General features: G+C 38.7%; 1 protein-coding gene across 5 annotated transcripts in view; it reads left to right on the top strand.

Annotated features, from left to right (window-relative positions):
* cep192 (centrosomal protein 192) overlaps positions 1-18,985 on the top strand; it is a 190,073-nt gene that overhangs the window by 151,271 nt on the left and 19,817 nt on the right. For all 5 annotated transcript variants that reach the window (XM_072569797.1, XM_072569801.1, XM_072569799.1 and 2 more), the window contains 5 exons: positions 3,792-3,897; positions 7,262-7,460; positions 10,880-10,959; positions 12,524-12,619; positions 16,450-16,569. In XM_072569797.1, the coding sequence (XP_072425898.1) occupies positions 3,792-3,897; positions 7,262-7,460; positions 10,880-10,959; positions 12,524-12,619; positions 16,450-16,569 (601 nt within the window). The remainder of the gene's footprint in view (positions 1-3,791; positions 3,898-7,261; positions 7,461-10,879; positions 10,960-12,523; positions 12,620-16,449; positions 16,570-18,985) is intronic.

Below are 18,985 nucleotides of genomic sequence, written 5' to 3' on the forward strand. Positions count from 1 at the left end.
AACCACCTGGCCAGAGACCCACTCTAGTGCTGCTCTGGGCCCCAGCCGCTAAAACCCCTGCTCTCGGCCCCCAACTGATGCTATCTGTGCTGCTGCCTCCATGACTGAGCTCCCTCCAGAAGGTAAGGAGAGAAAAAAAAAGTTTTAAATACTTAAAGAAAAATGCAAGAAAAGAAAGAAAAACTGTCAGTAGGCAAACTCTGGCTCAAGAACCCAATTCCACCAGCTTAGATCAGGCTTTTGTCATGTTGCACATCATAGCCAACCAAGCATTGATTGCCCACAAACTTGTCAAATCTTTGAGCAGCAGTTTGTGACTACTAGAGATCCTTTTCAGCATGGTGCTGTCTATAGAGGGGTTTGCAACCTGTGTACGTGGAGCAAGACCATTGTTTTAATTCTGATCAATCCTTTCATCTGAGTTACTGGCTCAGTTTTTTTTAAAGTTAATTCTTAAGATTTGGCTAGCATTTATTGTCGTGAAGGTAGTGGTGGTGAACTAACTTCTCTAGCCATTGCAGTCTGCTTACTTTGGAGTTGCCCAAAATGTTGTAAAGGGGGGGGTGTTCTAGGATTTTGACTACTAATGGGACAGCAGTATACTTCCAAGTCAGGTTAGTAATTTTAATTGGATGATTTTGGGTCAACACAAGGTAGGTTTTTAGCAAAAAAAAAGTTTCCTGATTCAATCCTGCTTCTAACCCACCTGTTCCCAGCTTTAACTGAAGCCAGATATCAGGTTGAAATATTAATGATGAGACTGCAGTCTTCATTGTCATTCTACTTTTTAATTTGTACTACTGGCTAGGTAATTTCATCTCTTAAATGGAGGAAGATTTTATTTGTTCAGGAGTGTGTTTTCACACCAGCTTCTTGAATCTAGGTGCATATTAGAAGAGCCACTGCAATCAGGCCCAAATCCCTCCTAACATGTTTTCTGCTGCCTCTTAACTTGCTGATTCTACACCTGATAAAATTTCACTTGCACATGAATGCACCACAGACTTAAGTTAACTAGAATGGCAGTTTCGTATTGGTTCTCTTGTTTGGCATTCCAAACATGTTCCTTAAAGGCATGCTAAATAAGAACCACTTAACCAGAAGACCCTCCCCTCCCTGAACGTTGTCACTGCCTGGCAAGATCTAATTAAAAGTTGCTGGCTGTCTTGAAACTGGCTAAAATATCCAGTTGTTAATTCCTTGTCAATATGCCACCTAGCTTTCTCCCGAACCATTGTTCACAAAGGGGAGCTATGAGGATGGGGTAACCCAAGTGTGTTAATGAAGTGGCATTTCCTTTCTTAAAAAGCTGAGCATGTACAGTTTTATAGTAATATGAATGGAGACGTTGCTCCTAATTTACAAATTGTACTAAAATGAAGACGACACTATTAGAAGGTGCTTAACCACACATAATCCGTTGTCCTTCTACTGATAAGGAGCTTGAATTTTCACTGGGAGTCCTTGCATTTAAGATACTGAACAATATGCCCTTTTCTATGGTCATTTCAATTGCTTATAAAAAGAACTCTTGCCATTATATGGGTAAGGGGGCAACGTATTTAAAACATTACTTTTGATGCTGTTTAGATGGTGTCATAATACAGGAAAGAAAGGGGTCATCTGGCCCATTGCATTTATATTAGCTGTCTTAAAAAAGCCATCCAGTTATTTCTGTTCCTCTTCACAGATGTAAACTTCTGCATTTTGTTTTCCATTTCCCCTTTTAAAAGTGCTGTTGGATCTATTTTTCACATTGATTCATAATGAATTTTTTTCCTTAGTTCTGGAAGCTAAAACTTTTGGAGAGAAGCAGCCAGTTGAACGGAGATTGTAGCATAAAATCAGAGTATTCTAAGAGGTGATGTATTTGATCTGCTGTAGGAGCAGGGTACAGTCCTTTTGAAAGGTTATGAATTCATTAGGCATCTTTTCAGGACAAGAGGCGATTAGTTTTTTAGAGCTGCCTTTTGAGGGAAGTGGAGGTAAGATCTTTGAGCAAGGAATTAGTTTTTTAAATCTTTGTGCTCAGTGGTCACTTTTAATCCACTTGTTAGGGTGAGTTGCTGAGAAATTTGTAGGAACGATCTCAACTCTACCTACTATTTAAACTGTAGTTGCAGGTGTGCTTCGCTGGTAATTCTTTTAAGTCATTCATCTCATTTAATTCTATCCATTGGTGTGGAGAATGGAGATTGAAGATTATTTGCTGCTTTTTAACATTAAAATTTATTCTGTTTTTTAAAAGTTGTGAAACCTTGTAACTATATTCTCCCAAGTAAATACTGGATCGTAACAATATTTTGAGATTCCTTCTGCAACCAGAACCAAGTTTGGGACTCTGATCTGTTACAAGATGTGCCTTTTTAAGAAACATTTGTCCTATCATGACTTTTGAAAGCAAGTGTTGTAAACTTGAAGTTGCACGGTCTGCTCTGAATCCTGATGTGAAATTGCCATTGTTGGACTGGGGTGGGCAAAATTAAAAAAAGTCACGACACCAGGCGTTGTGATTTTTAACTTTGCTCTGATCCCATCAATGTAGCTAGCTTTGTTTTATTTTTAAAAAGTCGATGATAAAAGCAGCATGAAAGGGTGGGGTCAAGCTCCCACAGTGGTGGGATTTTAGTTTAATTTTCAGTAGCTGTTGAGATTTGGAAGATGTGAGACATCTCTCCACACTACAGCAAAACACTTGTTCTCTCTAGAATTTTCTCCTGATGTTCTTTCCTCCTGGACTGGAGAAATGTTGTGTGTGAGACAGTCTGTTTTGCTGAATTTGCCTTTTTCCAAGGGTGTGTTTATGGGATGTTACTGTATTAGAACAGTTGCTGTTTAGTAGTTAACAGAATAATAGATTATTTCAGTTTTCCAGCAGTGTTATTCAAATTCTTAGTTCTTTTGTTTGTGTTTTAACTATAGTGAAAGAATAAAATGTATTTTGTTTCAAGCCTGGTAATCAGGCTAATTAAATTGTATCTGGAACACAACACCTTACACTTGTCTTTTAAAAATAAGAAACGTTCTTGGGGTTTCGGCTATCATCTTAATATATTTTGAGGGGGATTTGGTCTGGCCCATATCTGATTCTAGATCTGATAAGTGCTTTCTAAATTCTAACCAGTTGTTGCATTATGTTGTCCCTGAACTAAACTCAGTTGGTTTTACTGTGAGCAGCATCTATCCATCCTCCTTAGCACAAAGCTGGTCAGTTCATCTTCATTTCCTGCTTTGTGTAGTTTTGTTCTGAACAATGTTTTCAATAGGTGTTGCCTTTTTTTAAGGGTAGTTTGGATGCATTTATTTGTATTATCCTCATATTTAATCAATCTATTGTATCTCGTCCAGTGCCATTTGTCTGCATTGAGAGATTTCAGCAGCTACTGATTTTTTTTGTTCTTGCTTACAAGGAAAGTTTCTTGAATATTGTTAATTAACTATGTTCACTTCAACTTGGAATAAATATTTAACTTTTACAGTGTAGTTCAGAATTATCTATAATGCTTTTGGAAGAATGTTGGAGAAATACAAGACTACTAAAGACTCCTGCATAGTGTCCAACTCCTAAAACACAGATGCATTCAGACTGTCTGTTGACAAATTATTTACTTAGATAAGAGTACTCAATGATGCTTAAAATTTGAAGACTGAACAGAGGCATATCAGTGGTACGTGGTTGATTGATATTGCTTCTCGTACTTAAATAGCACCACTATCACTGTAAATACAGAATTTATAAACTGATTTTGCTAGCTATAATGAAAAATGATGTTTGTCTTTATTTTAATCAGGAGCCATTTATTAATTCTTGTGAGTCCAAATCCTTCTCTCATTGCTAAGCCTTCTGCTGTACCATGGAGTGGTAAGATCTATGTGCAATGTGACAACATACAGCAGGTAAGTAATATATAATTTAGTTTGCAATTATTTGGCTTTTTAAAATTTTGGATTAATTTGACAGGAAATACTTTATCCTGAAGAATCATTTTTGCTCAGATTAAGGTTCCTTCCCAAATAGGTTGACCAGTAGAGAAACAGTCTCGAGTACGACTCAAATCCATTAATTAATTGCATGCAATAGATTTTAAACTTTCTTTTTACCTCCACTTTGTGTCGCAGCGAATAAAATTGGAAAAACAGGTACACAATCCTTTATTCAAAATCCTTGGGGCCGGTGGTTTTTCGGATTTCTGAATTTTTCAGATTTCGGAACAAATGACGTTTTCACTGTGAAATAAAAATTACCTAACAGCAGACATGCGTGTGAAATAATACAAGCGCTGAGACACAATTGATGCCTGCCAGTGCTGGACCATGTAGCCACATTACATGGTTTGAATGGGTATGGAGTTGGATCTACTGTTTGCATGCCAAAATGACGCCCCACACTCCACGAAAAAGATTTTGGAGCCTTCCAGAATTTGGAATTTCGGATAAAGAATTGTGTGCCTGTACAAGAATTCTTCAGTAAAATAACTTATTGGTGAGTTCGGGTAACTAAAATTTTCTTGCAACTAGGAGCATTTTGTTTCAAAAATAAAGCAGTTAAATATTGGTGTGCTTGCAGTCTTAATTCTGAACGCTATACCTTCAGTGTGCATTCTGCCATCTCTTCCAGTCTAAACCATTGATTTGAGGTAGAATTAGGTTTATGGTTAAATTTAAAAAAGAGATTGCTGCTATAATTCTAAGTTTCTGGCCTCATTTGTTCCTTCAGATTGCTTTTTTTTCTTGCCCTACCTTAACCGATCTGCAACCGAAGCAACATTTATTGGCAATTTTCTTAACTTGGGATTCTGTCACAACTTCACCCAACACTATTAACACATGCTACCCTTACAACATCGTGTATTAGGTTCCCCTTGTGTTATCAACTCTATTTTTATATCAACTTCTAGTGCAAGTTAATTAGAAAAAACGGACAAAAGCCAGCCAGAGAACGAAGTAATTCTGAAGAATTAAACCACATTTATTTCAATGCTGAATCCATGTCATGTTTGTCATTTTATATAAATAATTTGGATGAGAATATAGCAAGCATTGTTATAAAGTTTGCAGGTGACACCAAGATTAGTGATATTGTGGACAGTGAAGGATATCCAGAATTACCAAGAGATCTTGATCAATTGGGTCATTGGGTTGAAGAGTGGCAAATGGATTTTAATTTGATTAATTGCAAGGTATTACATTTTGGTAAAACAAAGACAACACTTATACAATTAAAAGGTAAGGCCTTGAGCAGTGTTGTAGAACAGAGACACCCTAGCTGTTTAGGAACATAACTCTTTGAAGTCTACAATGATTACCGAGGCATTTAGTATGCTTGCCTTTATTGTTCAGATCTTTGAATATAGGAATTGGGACATTATGTTGAGGTTGTACAGGACATTGGTGAGGAGACAGTGAGGACTGCAGATGCTGAAGATCAGAGTTGAGTGGAGTGCTGGAAAAGCACAGTCGGTCAGGCAGTATGCGAGGAGCAGGAGAATCGATGTTTCGGGCATACAGGAATTGGTGAGGCCTCTTCTGGAATACTCTGCCCAGTTCTATTCACCCAGTTATAGGTAGGATATTAATAAATTGGAGAGGGTCCAGTATATTACCAGGAATGCAGGTTTTGAGTTGAATGGATAGGCTCTGACTTTTTTTCACTTCAACGTAGGAGGTTGTGAGGTGACTTGGAGGTTTATAAAATCATGAACAGCATAAATTAGGTGAATGGTAAATTCTTTTTCCTAGAGTTGGGGGTATCACAACTAGGGGACATACTTTTAAGGTGAGAAGAGAAAGATTTAAAGACATGAGGGGGTAATTTCTTTTACACAGAAAGTAGTTTGTGTGTGGGATGAACTTCCTGTGGAATTAGTGGCTGTGGTTACAGTTAAACACTTAAAAGACATTTGGATAAGTACATGATTGAGATGTTTGGAGGGATATGGGCCAAATGCAAGCAGGTGGGTCTAGTTTGCGATTATGGGTAAGCATAGACTGATTGGGCCGAAGGGTCTGTTTCTGGGCTTTATGACTCCGACTCTGCAACAGTTCAGAATTCTCATCCTTGGTTGTCAGTGTAATACTTTGTGCATTAAAGATTGTCCAGCTAATGTTCAGTTGTACAATCACATCTAATGTTAATTAAAGCTTTGAAAGCGCAGGCTGGTTGGGTACTGTCAGTACTTCACTTGTTGCACACTTTCACAGTACTACTATGCAGTTACTTAGAGCATGCTGCCATCAAGCCAAAAAGATGTTCTATCAAACAAATGAACAGTATGGTATATAAATTTCAATGTCAGTGTAATGCCAAGTATGTTGGACATATATTTCAAAGATAGTAGGTTATATCAAACATGAGCTATTCACAACAAGCAAGATATTGACTATACACTACCAGCCCACTCTTGGGAAAACTTGTAATAGTGTCTTCAAATGCAGAATTACATATGGATAGAATTTGTTGGATGCAAAAAATTACATTGACTATCATTTTGGGATTGTCACTTGGGCTTGTGGTGTGGTATGCTTACGCCTTCTGAAAACTGTATGTATTAATACACAGGGTTCTGTTCTTTTCAGATAGTCAGTCAGAACATTTATTCGCTCTGCATCTGTTTCAGGTCAACAAATGGGTGACAGCTGTTTGGTCAGGGCATTGCACTGAGTAATAAAATTCTTGGTTTAAAATTCAGACAAAGCCTAGTTGTTAACTATCCTTTGGCATTAATAGATGCATTCACAACTGCACACCTCTACCAATCAGTGCACTAGACAATCAGTCAACACTCTAGCATTGGATCTTTTATCCCCCTTCAGTTTGCCACCCTTAGTGAAATGTGCTGATGTGTGCAAGATGAATAGCTTCAATAAAAATCTGACTTATTTTTTTCAGTAAGACTCCAATCATAAAGGATTTGATAACCCCAAAAAGCCAACATCAGCATACGATTATGAGTGGTATGAGTCTGCCTGTGATGATATCCAGTACTTTTTTGTTTGTTTAATAGGCAATGAATGTCCTCATGGAATGAGGCTATATGTTACTTTATTTGTCTGTTTTTTGAGAGAGAGACAACAAATTTTGCTCAGTTTTGAAATGCAGAAATCATTGTAGGAGGGGTTGCCACATTCATAATCAATACTAAATTGCATTAATCATTCTTCAAATGAGTTAATAGAAACCAAGATTTTTTTTTATTTATTATAGCATTATCTGCTGTACCTTAGCCATTGCATTGTGATAATACATTTTCTGTTTCTTTAGTTAATTAAAGTACAAATCCGTGAAGATGTTATAATGGATACTTCCACACCTGTATTAAGTCCATCTGCTGTGCTAGATACGGAACTTTGGACACCTAACCTTAATTTAGCAAAGCCTCTATTAAAATCTCCTCCTACCAAACTGAAGATAAAGAACAGAACTGTGCACTTTCCCTTAACAGCAGCTGGGTCTACCTCAGGTAAAAAACCAACAATAGGTGTGCTGCTGCTGTTGATTTTATGTGCCGTTCCAAATAAACTACCAACTAACACCAGAAGATCTTTTGTATAGAATCATAGTATTGGTTATTAATCATGTGGTGCAGAGGTTGAGATGTCCTTAGTGTCAGTGTAGACCTGATGGGCTGAATGGCCTCTGTGCAGTAGGGATTCTATGATTCTAGCTCACTTTGACTTCATTCTAATGAGTTTATATCTTAAATAACCTGTAGAATAGTCTTCTCTCTAACACTTGTGCAACCATCCTCCTCTTTATCTGAATCTCTCTGACTTCTAAACAGTCAAAACATCTCCTCCTGAGCTTTGATGGCTTATAAACTTCTAACAACAGCATAGCTGCTCTTATTGACTATTTCCCCTGTATTAGTCTGCTTCTGTGTGTAATTTGCCAGTTGTGACAGTGATGAATTACAGTTTAATGTGCAGTGCATCACCTTGTTAGAAGAAAACTGAGAGCGGGATGCTTGTTTGTTTCATCTCAAATGGATTAGGGCATTTCTTTATATATTATTCACCTTTCCTGCTGAATCAGACAGCATCCTATTGGAGGAAAACCAGGAAAATGCTAGTATGCTGTTGTTCACAACCTCAGCACATGGATGCACTTAGAATAAATTAAATATTCTCTGAACTCTAGTTACTATTGTAATGTGGGAAGTGCAACTGCCATTTATGTGGAATAAGCTCCCACTGTGCAATGGGAGATGTCTCCAGGTCACCTGTTTTTGGCATTGGTTGAAAGAAATGTCAGCCAGGTCAGTCAGTGTGCTCCCCTGTTAATGTTTGAATCATGGCACTGGATACTTTGTCCCAGTGAGAGAGGTTAGGGCTCCCAATAAGCATCACCTCTGAATAACAATTCCTTAAAGAGAGCGTCTCACCTCTCCAGCACTGAACTATAGTGGCAGCCTCAATTTAATGTTCGAGTCCGCAATGGGGTTTGAACCAGCCCCTTCCCCATGTAGTGTAAGCAGAGTGGATCATGAAGAGGGCTGCTCAGTTGTGAAGAAAGCTGCTGAAACAGACTTCTTTTCCTATTCCAAGAGTGAAACGGTTGAGTCAAACTCTGCTGCAATGTATCAGTCTGAAGCTAGGCACTCTGTCTGATCTCTCAATCCTGTCCTATTGCTGATTGCTGCAGGAATTGTGTGGGACATGGATGTAGGTTTGTTTGCTGAGCTGGAAGGTTCATTTCCAGACGTTTCGTTATCCTACTAGGTAACATCTTCAGTGGGGCTCAGGCGAAACAATGCTGAAAATTTCTGCTTTCTATTTATATGTTTGAGTTTCTTTGGGTTGGTGATGTTATTTCTTGTGGTGATATTTCCTGTGGTGAAGTGCGTCTGTCTGTTAGTTAGTTAAAAAATACCATGCAAGGACTGTAACAAACACTACATTGGACAAACAGGCAGAAAACTAGCCACCAGGATACATGAACACCAACTAGTCAGAAAAAGACATGACCCTCTCACTGGTATCCTCACATACAGATGAGGAAGGACATCACTTCGACTGGGACAACACATTCATCCCAGGACAAGCCAAACAAAGACATGCACGAGAATTTCTAGAAGCATGGCATTCCAACAGGAACTCTATCAACAAACACATCGAATAAGACCCCATCTACCTCCCCCTGAGAAAAGGAACAGGAAATGATTTCACAGGAAATTACATCACCAAACCAAAGAAACCCAAACATATAAATAGAAAGCAGAAATTTTCAGCATTGCTTCTCCTGAGCTCACTGAATATGTAACCTAGCAGGGTAACGAAACATCTGGAAATGAACCTTCCAGCTCAGTGAGCAAACCTACATCCAAAGCCTCAATCTGATCTACAAATCTTCTCAAAACTCACTGTGTGAGACATCTTAACATGAGTGCTGTTGCACATTAGCAGACAGTCCTTGGCAGAAAGTAGACCTAGATTCAGTGGCAAGAAACACCAATGACTGGGGATCTCTGTACCACTGCAGTCGTCATCTGTCACTGCACCTATTGTCATCACATGAGTATATTTTGCCTAGATTGTTTTGTGGGCTTATTTTGAATTGTGTTTTGTCTGGTTCTTCTACTCTGACCTTACTGTTACGGGTAGTCCTGCCAGGACTCAAGAACCCTGACTGCTCTCAGGATCATCAGAGTATTCGAGCCTTTCTACCAAAGGAAAGTGGTAATCTGGTAATCTTAACGAGGTAATCTGTGGAAAGGAATCTAAGTTGTAGGAGGGATGTGATTGCAGAGGAAATTTGCTAGAATGTTGCATGAACTGGAGAGTTCTATTTATGAAGAAAGATGAGATTGAGGGGGGACATGATTGAGATGTATGAATTGAGGGGCATAGTCAGTAGACAGGAAGAGACTTTACTTCCTTTGGCGAGATCAATGACCAGGGTCCAAAGATTTAAGGTAAAGGAGAGGCTTGACCTAGAGGGTGGTGGGAATCTAGAACTCACTGGCTGGAAGGATGAAAGAGGCAGCAGTACTCAGAACATTTAATAAGTATTTGGATGTGCACTTGTGATACCAAAGCATTTCAAGGCTATGGGCCAAGTGCTGGAAAATGAGATTAGAATATCTTGGTGGTTGTTTCTGACAGACTCGCTGGACTGAAGGGCCTTTTTTCTGTGCTGTTGACTGCTTACTCTAAATCATTTTTAGAAGAACAGCAAGTCCCTGAAGTAGTTGATTTGCCCCAGTCGTTGCTAACTTAAGAGGGAGAAGGTGCCTAGAAGCAAGTTAGTTTAGATAGAAGCAGGTTGATGTAGAGGAGAGGTCTTTAACAGCAGATGTACTCTTTTAAACTGTTCATGCAGGGTTAGAGAAAATATTGTTTTGAAGAAAGCCTTGCAGTTCTGACTCTGGAGTTGTCAGAGAAAGACATTCTAACCAAGATATTGGAGCCACGCAGTTATAGGACCCATGTTGAGTACTAATTGAGCTCAGTGAACTTGTTTAATGGTCTCAGGAAGAGACATTAACTATATGAAATAGCATTTGTTGAATGCAGAAACTTGCAGTGCTCACTGAACAAGCAGCTTTAGCACAAAGTCAGAGCAGACCCTTCACTGAGGTTTCTGTCTGTTGTTGGGGCAAAACATTTTTAATCTTTCTGATACATGATGATGCCACATCAAATAGTTCTTCGTCTTTTTTTCTTTTGTGTAATAACCTTATGTCCTTTTATCACAAGTATATTGGTAGCCTCTTATGAATATGTTCAAGTGACTGATCACCCCCATAAACAATAAGAAAAATGACACTCACTTAAAGCTAGATCTCACTCCAGAATCTGTTCCATATTATTCTGTTAGGATCATAACAAATGCTAAACTTTGTTTTGAAATAATATCATTCTTTTGTTAATATAAACACAGAATCATTGTTGGAAATTGAAAATGGTGGGGAAGATACTGTGCAGTGGTTTTTATCCTCGTTTGCACCTCCATATGTAAAGGTGAGTGGCATAATCACAGCCTCTCCGATATATAAACTGTAAGAAGACTTTGCTTATTTTCTTAAATTGTGTTCATGAAGATATTTGTCCCACTGATCATAAATAGTTTAGTTATAATTGTCTTCCTTATTGTTGCTAAAACTTGAGGGATTTTAAAGAACAATGTTTATTCACCTTGAATGCCAGTCAGTGTAAATCTTGAATCACATGCTCAGTTGTCCATGAGTATAAAACTACCTTTTCAGGTACAATGAGGCACCTACATCCTAATTTACTGTTGATCAATGCTATCAGTTGTAAATTTCTTCGAGTTTTTCCACCAAGGCCAAAAGACGTAAATGGCAGTCTTTCATCAGTGATTCCTACTTGATTGCAGTGCAGGACAACTTGACAGCACACAATCTATGGGGAAGTGTGGCAGTTGCTGGATTTTTGAATGTAACTGGTCCTCTGCAGACTCCCAAATCTGCAGTCGGGTTCATTGCCATTGCAACCACCTAATTTGGGCAGCAGCTTTTCACTTTATATTACACTGATATTCTAATGTAGAACTTGAAATACAAGCTTAGACTGCTTGCTTATGCTGCTGCTTACAAACATCAACTGAGATCAATTGACTCTAGACCAATGAGAAACTTGGGACCTTGTTTTTCTGACTTAGTGTTGCATTATATATTGTACTGACCCACCAAGCCATTGCATGTAATTGAACTTAACAGCCACAGAAGGTTCACTGTCTGGGGAAAAAAAAATTAATACACCCCTTACCTGGCCACTTTCAGGAGCTCCAATCAGATTAAATCACAGACAGGCAGGTACTTAGTTACTATTGTTGTAGTCCCCATGCTTTGAAAAATCAAGATCTGTTGATCAATCCAGTGCCTGGAAAGTGACTACTTATGACATGTCAGGAGGTCCAGAGGGGCAATATGTGCAGCCTGTCAAGCAAGCCTTGGTTTGGAAGAGGATGTTGGTTTGTTTCTGCCTATGTTGCAGGTAGAGCTGTCCATGGGGCACTGTGCTTTCCCTGTAATACACAGCCAGTCTTCAGCTAGGCTTACCATAAGGGGAGATATCATTTGAGGACTTCAATTCTTGGTGAGAAGCTGTCCTTGCCCTCACCTTCCCCTGATTTAATACAGGGGAGTGATCTTGAGGTTGAGTTGGGGAGTCAGGAGGGTGGTTCTGCTTGCACCTTCTTGTTAAATTAAACATCAGCTCAGACTCCACCCCCTTACTTCCCACCCAATTCCTGCGATGTTAAATTTATGGCTCAAGGTACGCTACTGTTGAATGGCACTCACGTACAACTTTACCTGTACTCATGGGTATTGCTGCATTTTTTTTTAACAAAAAGAACAAATCTGTCTACCTTTTTTAAAAGCTATTGTTAAGCTTAAGGAAACATGAAAATACACTTTAGTGAATGATTGCTACCAGTAGTGTTGCCATGCACCATGCTGTAATTCTGTTTTGTTGCACAATGTTGAATGTATAGTTTTTTTGCCAAATGAGTGCCTGATGATAACTTTGTAAAACTTAATTTTTTTTATATATCCAACAGTGGGTGGATGAGAGTGGAGACATTTACAGAGCAACCTACACCGTTTTTAGGTGCTCTAGATTATCTGGAACACTGCAAGGACTCAGTAAAGAGAAGGTACAATCCAATACAAGAACCAAGAAATTATACAATCTTTTTAATGATGCCTGTATTTGGTAGTGTGCTGTATTACAGTAGGCAAACTTAATATTCCTTCTCTTTTTCCTCCTTTCTCCCTCTCTTATTTTGTCACCACAAGGAAGTCTGTTATTGGAGCATGAGTGGCAGCCCATAGATTTCAGTTGGCAGTCTGCAGACAGTTCTTTAGAAAAGGGAGATGTCTAAGCTACTATAAATGTCCAAATCAGGAGCAGGGAGTAGGCCCTTCATATCCTCAAACCTGCTTTGCTATTTAATAAAGTCATGATTGATCTAATTTAACCTCAATTTAACATTCCTGATAATCCTGATTTTTTTTTTGTAAACAAGGGGATGAAAAGGTTAACTATCTCTGCCTCAAAAATATTCAAAAACTGTGCTTCTAATATCTTAAGCAAAAGTTTCAAAGATTCATGAACCTCAAAAAAATTCACTTCATTTCTGTTTCACATGGATAGCTATTGATTTTTCTTTTTAAAAACCGTAACCCTCCCCAGTTTGAGGTTCTCCCCAAAAGAAAAGACATCCTCGCCGCATCTCCCCTGTCAAGACCCCTCAGGGATGTTCTGTTTCAATCAGGTTGCATGTTGTAAAGGAGATGTGTGAGGAAAGCTTTTTTAAAACAAAGTACCTAGAATGTGCTGCTAGGGGAGATAGTAGAAACAGGTGCGATAGTAATGTTTGAGAGGCATTTCGACAAGCAGGGAATAAAGGCATACAGATCATTTTCAGAGAACTGGGATTAATTTAGAATGGCATCATGATCACGCAGACATGTTGACTGAAGGACCTGTTCTGTGCTATACTGTTCTATATTCTTAGAACAGTGTGGGTTCAATTGCATCATGATTAATGATGGGTGAGGTCCTGGAGGATTGAAGGGGAGTGAATGTTGTGCTTTTATTTAACAATGGCTCCAAACAGAAATCTGGGAACTATAGATGAGTAAGTCTGTGGTAGGTAAGCTACTTAAGATTGAGATAAGATATACCTGCATTTGAAAAGACCAGATTTGATTAGGATTAGTCAGCATGGCTTTGCGTGTGGGAGATCATTCCTTACAAATTTGTTAGAGTTCTTTTGAAGTGGGCAGGGTGGTGGATGTAGTCTATATGGATTTCAGAAGGCCTTTGGTAAGGTTCCACACAGTAGGCTGCTCTGGAAGGTGAGATTGCATGGAATCCAGGGGGATCGAGCAAATTGGATACACAATTGGCTAAATGGTAGGAAGCAGAAGGTAATAGTGGAAGGATGATTATTGGATTGGAGGCCTGAGACTAGTGGAGTGCCTCAATGGTCAGTGCTGGTGATTATCAGTGATTTAGATGAGAATGTACAAGGCATGATTAGCAAGTTTATAGATGACATTAAAATAGGAGGTATTGTGGACAGTGAGGAAGGTTATCAGAAATTGCTGCAGGACCTTGATCAGTTGAGGAAGTGGGTTGGGAAATGGCAGATGGAGTTTAATATAGGTAAGTTTAAGGTCTTCCATTTTGGAAAGTCAAATCAAAGCAGAAGTTTCATGGTGAATGATAAGTCCTTAAGGAGTGTAGTGGAACAGAGGGACCTTGGAGTTTAGGTGCTCTGTTCTCTGAAAGTGGATTCACAGGTAGACAGGGCAATGAAGAAGGCGTTTGGCACACTGGCTTTCATCAGTCAGGGCATTGAGTATATAAATTGAGAAGTTATGTTGCCGTTGTCTAGAATGTTGGTGAGGCAGCACTTAGAGTATTGTGTTCAGTTTTAGTCACCTTGCTACAGGAAGGATGTTATTGAACTGGAAGGAGTGCAGAAGAAATTTCCAAGATTGTTGCCAGGACTCAACAGACTGAGGTATATGGAGAGGTTGGATAAGCTAGGAGTTTTAGAGTGTAGGAGACTGAGGGGTCATCTTATAGAAATGTATAAATTGAGGGGCAGGGTGAATGCACTCAGTCTTTTTCCCAGGGTGGGGAATCAAGGACTAGAGGGTATCCGTTTTAAGGTAAGGGGGGGAAGATTGGAAGGGAACCAGAGGGGCAACTTTTTAGAGGTTGTGACACCTTTGGAATGAGCTGCCAGCAGAAGTGGTTGATACGGGTACATTCACAACATTTAAAAGAAAAAACAAATATGTGGATAGGGAAGGTTTTGAAGGATATTGAACAAGTGTAGGGAAATGGGGTTGGGGTTGGTGTTGGTGGACATTTTGGTCGGCATGGACCATTTTGGGCTAAAGGGCCTGTCTCTGTGCTGTAGGACTCTGACTCTAATTCCCATGGTGATTGATGTTACCATGAAGGATTCTCCTTCTCAACCTCTCCCCTGGCTCAGGTTTGGTGACCTTCTGGTGAAACCACCACCAGTCAGGTCTCTCTGAGAGCAGCCTTGCGGTCTGGCAAGACTATGGCGAATGTACCTGAGCACTAACACAGCAAAGAATGATGACGGTCCAGCACCAATTCCCTACCTTCTCATTGCAACAATGGACGCAAAATTGCAATGATTATTTATTTCTTGAATATATATTTGATATTAAAAAAATTCAAATATGTTGCTTCTGTGAGCAGCAATTGTACAAAATGTTTTGGCCTGGTTATTCTGATGAACAATAAAAGCCATGATAGTGTTTCACCATCCTTGCTTGTAGTCTATCCACCTTCTCACAATATGCTATGTCTATTGCATTGCACTAATCGTTCCAATGTCTGAGTAGGCTTTTTATGAATAATTGAAATGTTCCAAATTACCCTTTAAGGAAAGAAGGTGTTTTCCTTGATCAGTTTCTATATAGCTCATAAGAGATTTTATCTACACTTTTCTCTATGTATTGTTGCTAGACAAATGTGAATGTTAAAGGATGAACAACTTTTTTTGATTGTGGAATGCAATTGGATTGGTTTCCACAATAATAAATTGTTATTGAATGGATATTACAGCATCTGAAGGTCAGACATGAAGAAGGACTCAGTGGTATTCAGGTTGTCATTTTTTTCTGATGGGAGAAGTGCTTTTGAAATGGAGCCCCAATATTCCATGAGTTGTCACAAACAAGAAATATGACTGACTTAATCACTTGGATGGTTTTGATGTGTGACTACGATGTATCTAACGTAAAAGAAGCTACTGCCAGGTTTACCAATGATCAAGAAAACAAAACTTATTTATTAATGATCTATTTTGCCACAAGGATAACTTTCCTATAATGTGCCAAATTAAACTGTCTTAGGGGACTAAATATTCCGTAATGGGAAGAATAAGATAAATAAGTTTTCCACGAATATCGTGGATAGAAAATATTGGTAGAAAGGAACTAAGGTAGATCAAGAGCCAAAATCAAAGAGAAAATTAGGTGAAATTTCAGTTGGCAGTTAGTTAGACCTTGGTCTTGGGTTAAATTGTAAGTTTTCTTTTGTAGGGTCTTTTGAGTGTTACTTCCTTCTCAATGAATGAGAACACACCATCTGGCTTGCAGTCTTTTTTGGAGATCTGAGAGCCCAGTTGCTCTCAATTCTGTACCAAAAACTTATGCAAAACTAATCCTAAGCTTACTGGGTGGTTCCTTTGTTTGCCACCCATGAAAACCTGGGTGTCAGCACCTCTCTCAAGTATCAAGAATAGTTACACAAGCATGTAACTTTAGCCAAAAATAATGTGCAGAACCTCCATATTTTCACTTTTGCTTCAATTTTATTTAAAATAAAATGAGTACATCTCTGCAACAGCAGAGTCCAGTTTATATTTGAAATGAAATGTGTAGTCCTTATACCACATATTTAAATGGAATAACTTCTGATCTCTTGAAGTTGCCAGTTATGTTTATGCCTCGAGATAAAGGTGATTATTCTCAGTTCTGGGATTTGGAATGTCGTCTGGCTGCTGAACCACACAGGAAACACAAGATTCAGTTTCAACTTCATGGAGCGGTGAGTGTTGACTATAGTTTCAACTTCATTTTGCAATCTTCGTTTTCCTTGTTTAAAAACTTAACATTGAGCAGTTGAATCACCTTTTTGAGTTAATGTTCCCATTTCCAATTTTTGAATGGGAGAGTACTATGAGTATGTGTTAAGTTTAGGCAGTTATGTAAAGCTTAAAATTTAACAAAGATGAACATGTTCCACTGTTCTAAGGAAATGAATAGAGAATGGGTATGTATCCTTTCTTCCTAACACTGGGTCTTTGTTTGCACTATATTACACAATGGATGGATACGTAATCTTTTAAAAGCAGGACTGCAGCCAATAAAAGTTATGAAACAAATTGATTTGTGGCCTTATAAATTAGGTACATTTTGAATACAGACCAAACACTTGCTAAGCAATGAATGCTATGGCAAAAATGCATTTGTAAGATTGATTGACTAAATGGTTATATGTTGAGAATGTGAAAATTGATGAGAATCTCACGAAAGTAGAGTCAGCGTCATGGGACATCAGTCATTTGTCTTCTCAAATATCAAGACTGCATTCTTGGTTATCAGCCTACTGTTAGGACATGCAACATATTGGAGGTGATCATACATTCATTATACTTTCTTTTTAAATTATTGTATGTTCATTACTTTGAAACACTTCCAAATAACCAAAAACAATTTCATACTATTTCCACCTGCCCTTGGTCCTATATAGAATGGTCAGCCTAGTGTAATGAGCTGTCTGAGAGATTATAGTTAGTGTAAAAGAAAGTGAGGACTGCAGATGCTGAAGATCAGAGCTGAAAAATGTGTTGCTGGAAAAGCGCAGCAGGTCAGGCAGCATCCAAGGAGCAGGAGAATCGACGTTTCGGGCATGAGCCCTTCTTCAGGAATGAGGAAAGTGTGTCACGCGGGCTAAGATATATAGTTAGTGTGTCAAACTGAGGTGTACTAGATGGTGCCAAGAAAATATATTTGTTGAATTTATGTTTTAAGAACTATTGCAGAAAGAAACTATTGATTTAAATATCACATCCAGGGCAGCACCCTGGATGAAAATTTGTGTTCCAGAACTAGCTGAATCTCGAGTCAAACTGCTCCAGTGCAACTACAACACTGGCATTTATAACATTTTGTGGAAGTTGCCCTTTTGTAACCTGTTCCTACAAAGCAGGACAAAAGTCCAACCACTAACTTAGCATTGATATACTTTAAATCATCAAAAGGAGGGACTTTGGTGATACAAATATCACTTGATCTCAATGACAAAGGGTCCACTTTGCTTGAGATTTCATGAACTTGATGCAAATATGACATGAGCTGAATTCCAGAGGTGAGTGTGACTGCTCTTTTGTGATTTCCTGATGAAGGGTTCCTGCCCAAAACACCAATTTTCCTGCTCCTTGGATGCTGCTTGACTTGCTGTGCTTTTCCTGCACTACACTAATCTTGGGACTCTAATCTCCATCATCTGCCATATAAGGAGTCTTGGTGAAATTTAAGTAAATGGAAATCAGGGTAAAATATCTCTGCTGAGAGACTTTACCAGCACCAAAGAAGCTAGCCATCTTGGCTCCAGGAAATCACTGGAGGAGTTCTTTGGTGTTCAGTTCCATTTGTATTTCTTTAGATACTGGAGCAGACCATTTCTGAAAGTGGCAAAATCAAGGGCATGTAACAGCTATGCCAAAAAGAGCCAGGCAATAATCATCTCCCAACAAAAGAAATCCTACAATCTATCCTTGACATTGCCACCACTAAATATCCCATAAGCAACATCCTGTGCTCAATGTCGACAAGAAACTGAACTGGACTTGCCATATAAATAGTGTGCGGCTGCAAGAGCTGGTCAGAGACTGGAAATTCTGTGGCACCTGATTCACCGAAATCCGTCTGCTATCTACAGGCCGAAGTCAAGTGATGGAATGCTTTTCACTTTCTTGGATAATATAGCTCCAACAATACACTAAGCTTGAAGCCATTTGGCAAATAAAAGTTGACTTTATTAGCACACTATCCATCACCTTTTTAATGTTCAGTCCCTCTGCCACCAATGCATTGTAACCATAATATGCACTGTTATGAAGGTAAGGTGTGTATTGTACCTTTAAGAAAGTGAATGCTGTTCTGAACTGAGAGATTACAAGCACCTCTGATATGACTAGATGGCAACCCCAGAGTGTATTGGAAAATTAAAAATATGTAAAATTTGGCTATGAAATGGATACCTGAGTTTTGGTTGCTGTTTTGACAAAAATTCAAATTTTAACCAGTTTAAATTATGCCCTAGGATACTAAAACGCAATTGAGTTTGGTTCCATGTTGGCAAAACAAATTCAATGAGACACTCTGATGTTGGGGGTATAAAAAGTGAGCACTTTTTGAAAATTGGACAGAGCACTGCCATAGAGACAAACACTTAGAGA

Source organism: Chiloscyllium punctatum, chromosome 5 (genome assembly GCF_047496795.1).
Source record: "Chiloscyllium punctatum isolate Juve2018m chromosome 5, sChiPun1.3, whole genome shotgun sequence".
In the NCBI taxonomy this organism is placed as follows: Eukaryota; Metazoa; Chordata; class Chondrichthyes; order Orectolobiformes; family Hemiscylliidae; genus Chiloscyllium; species Chiloscyllium punctatum.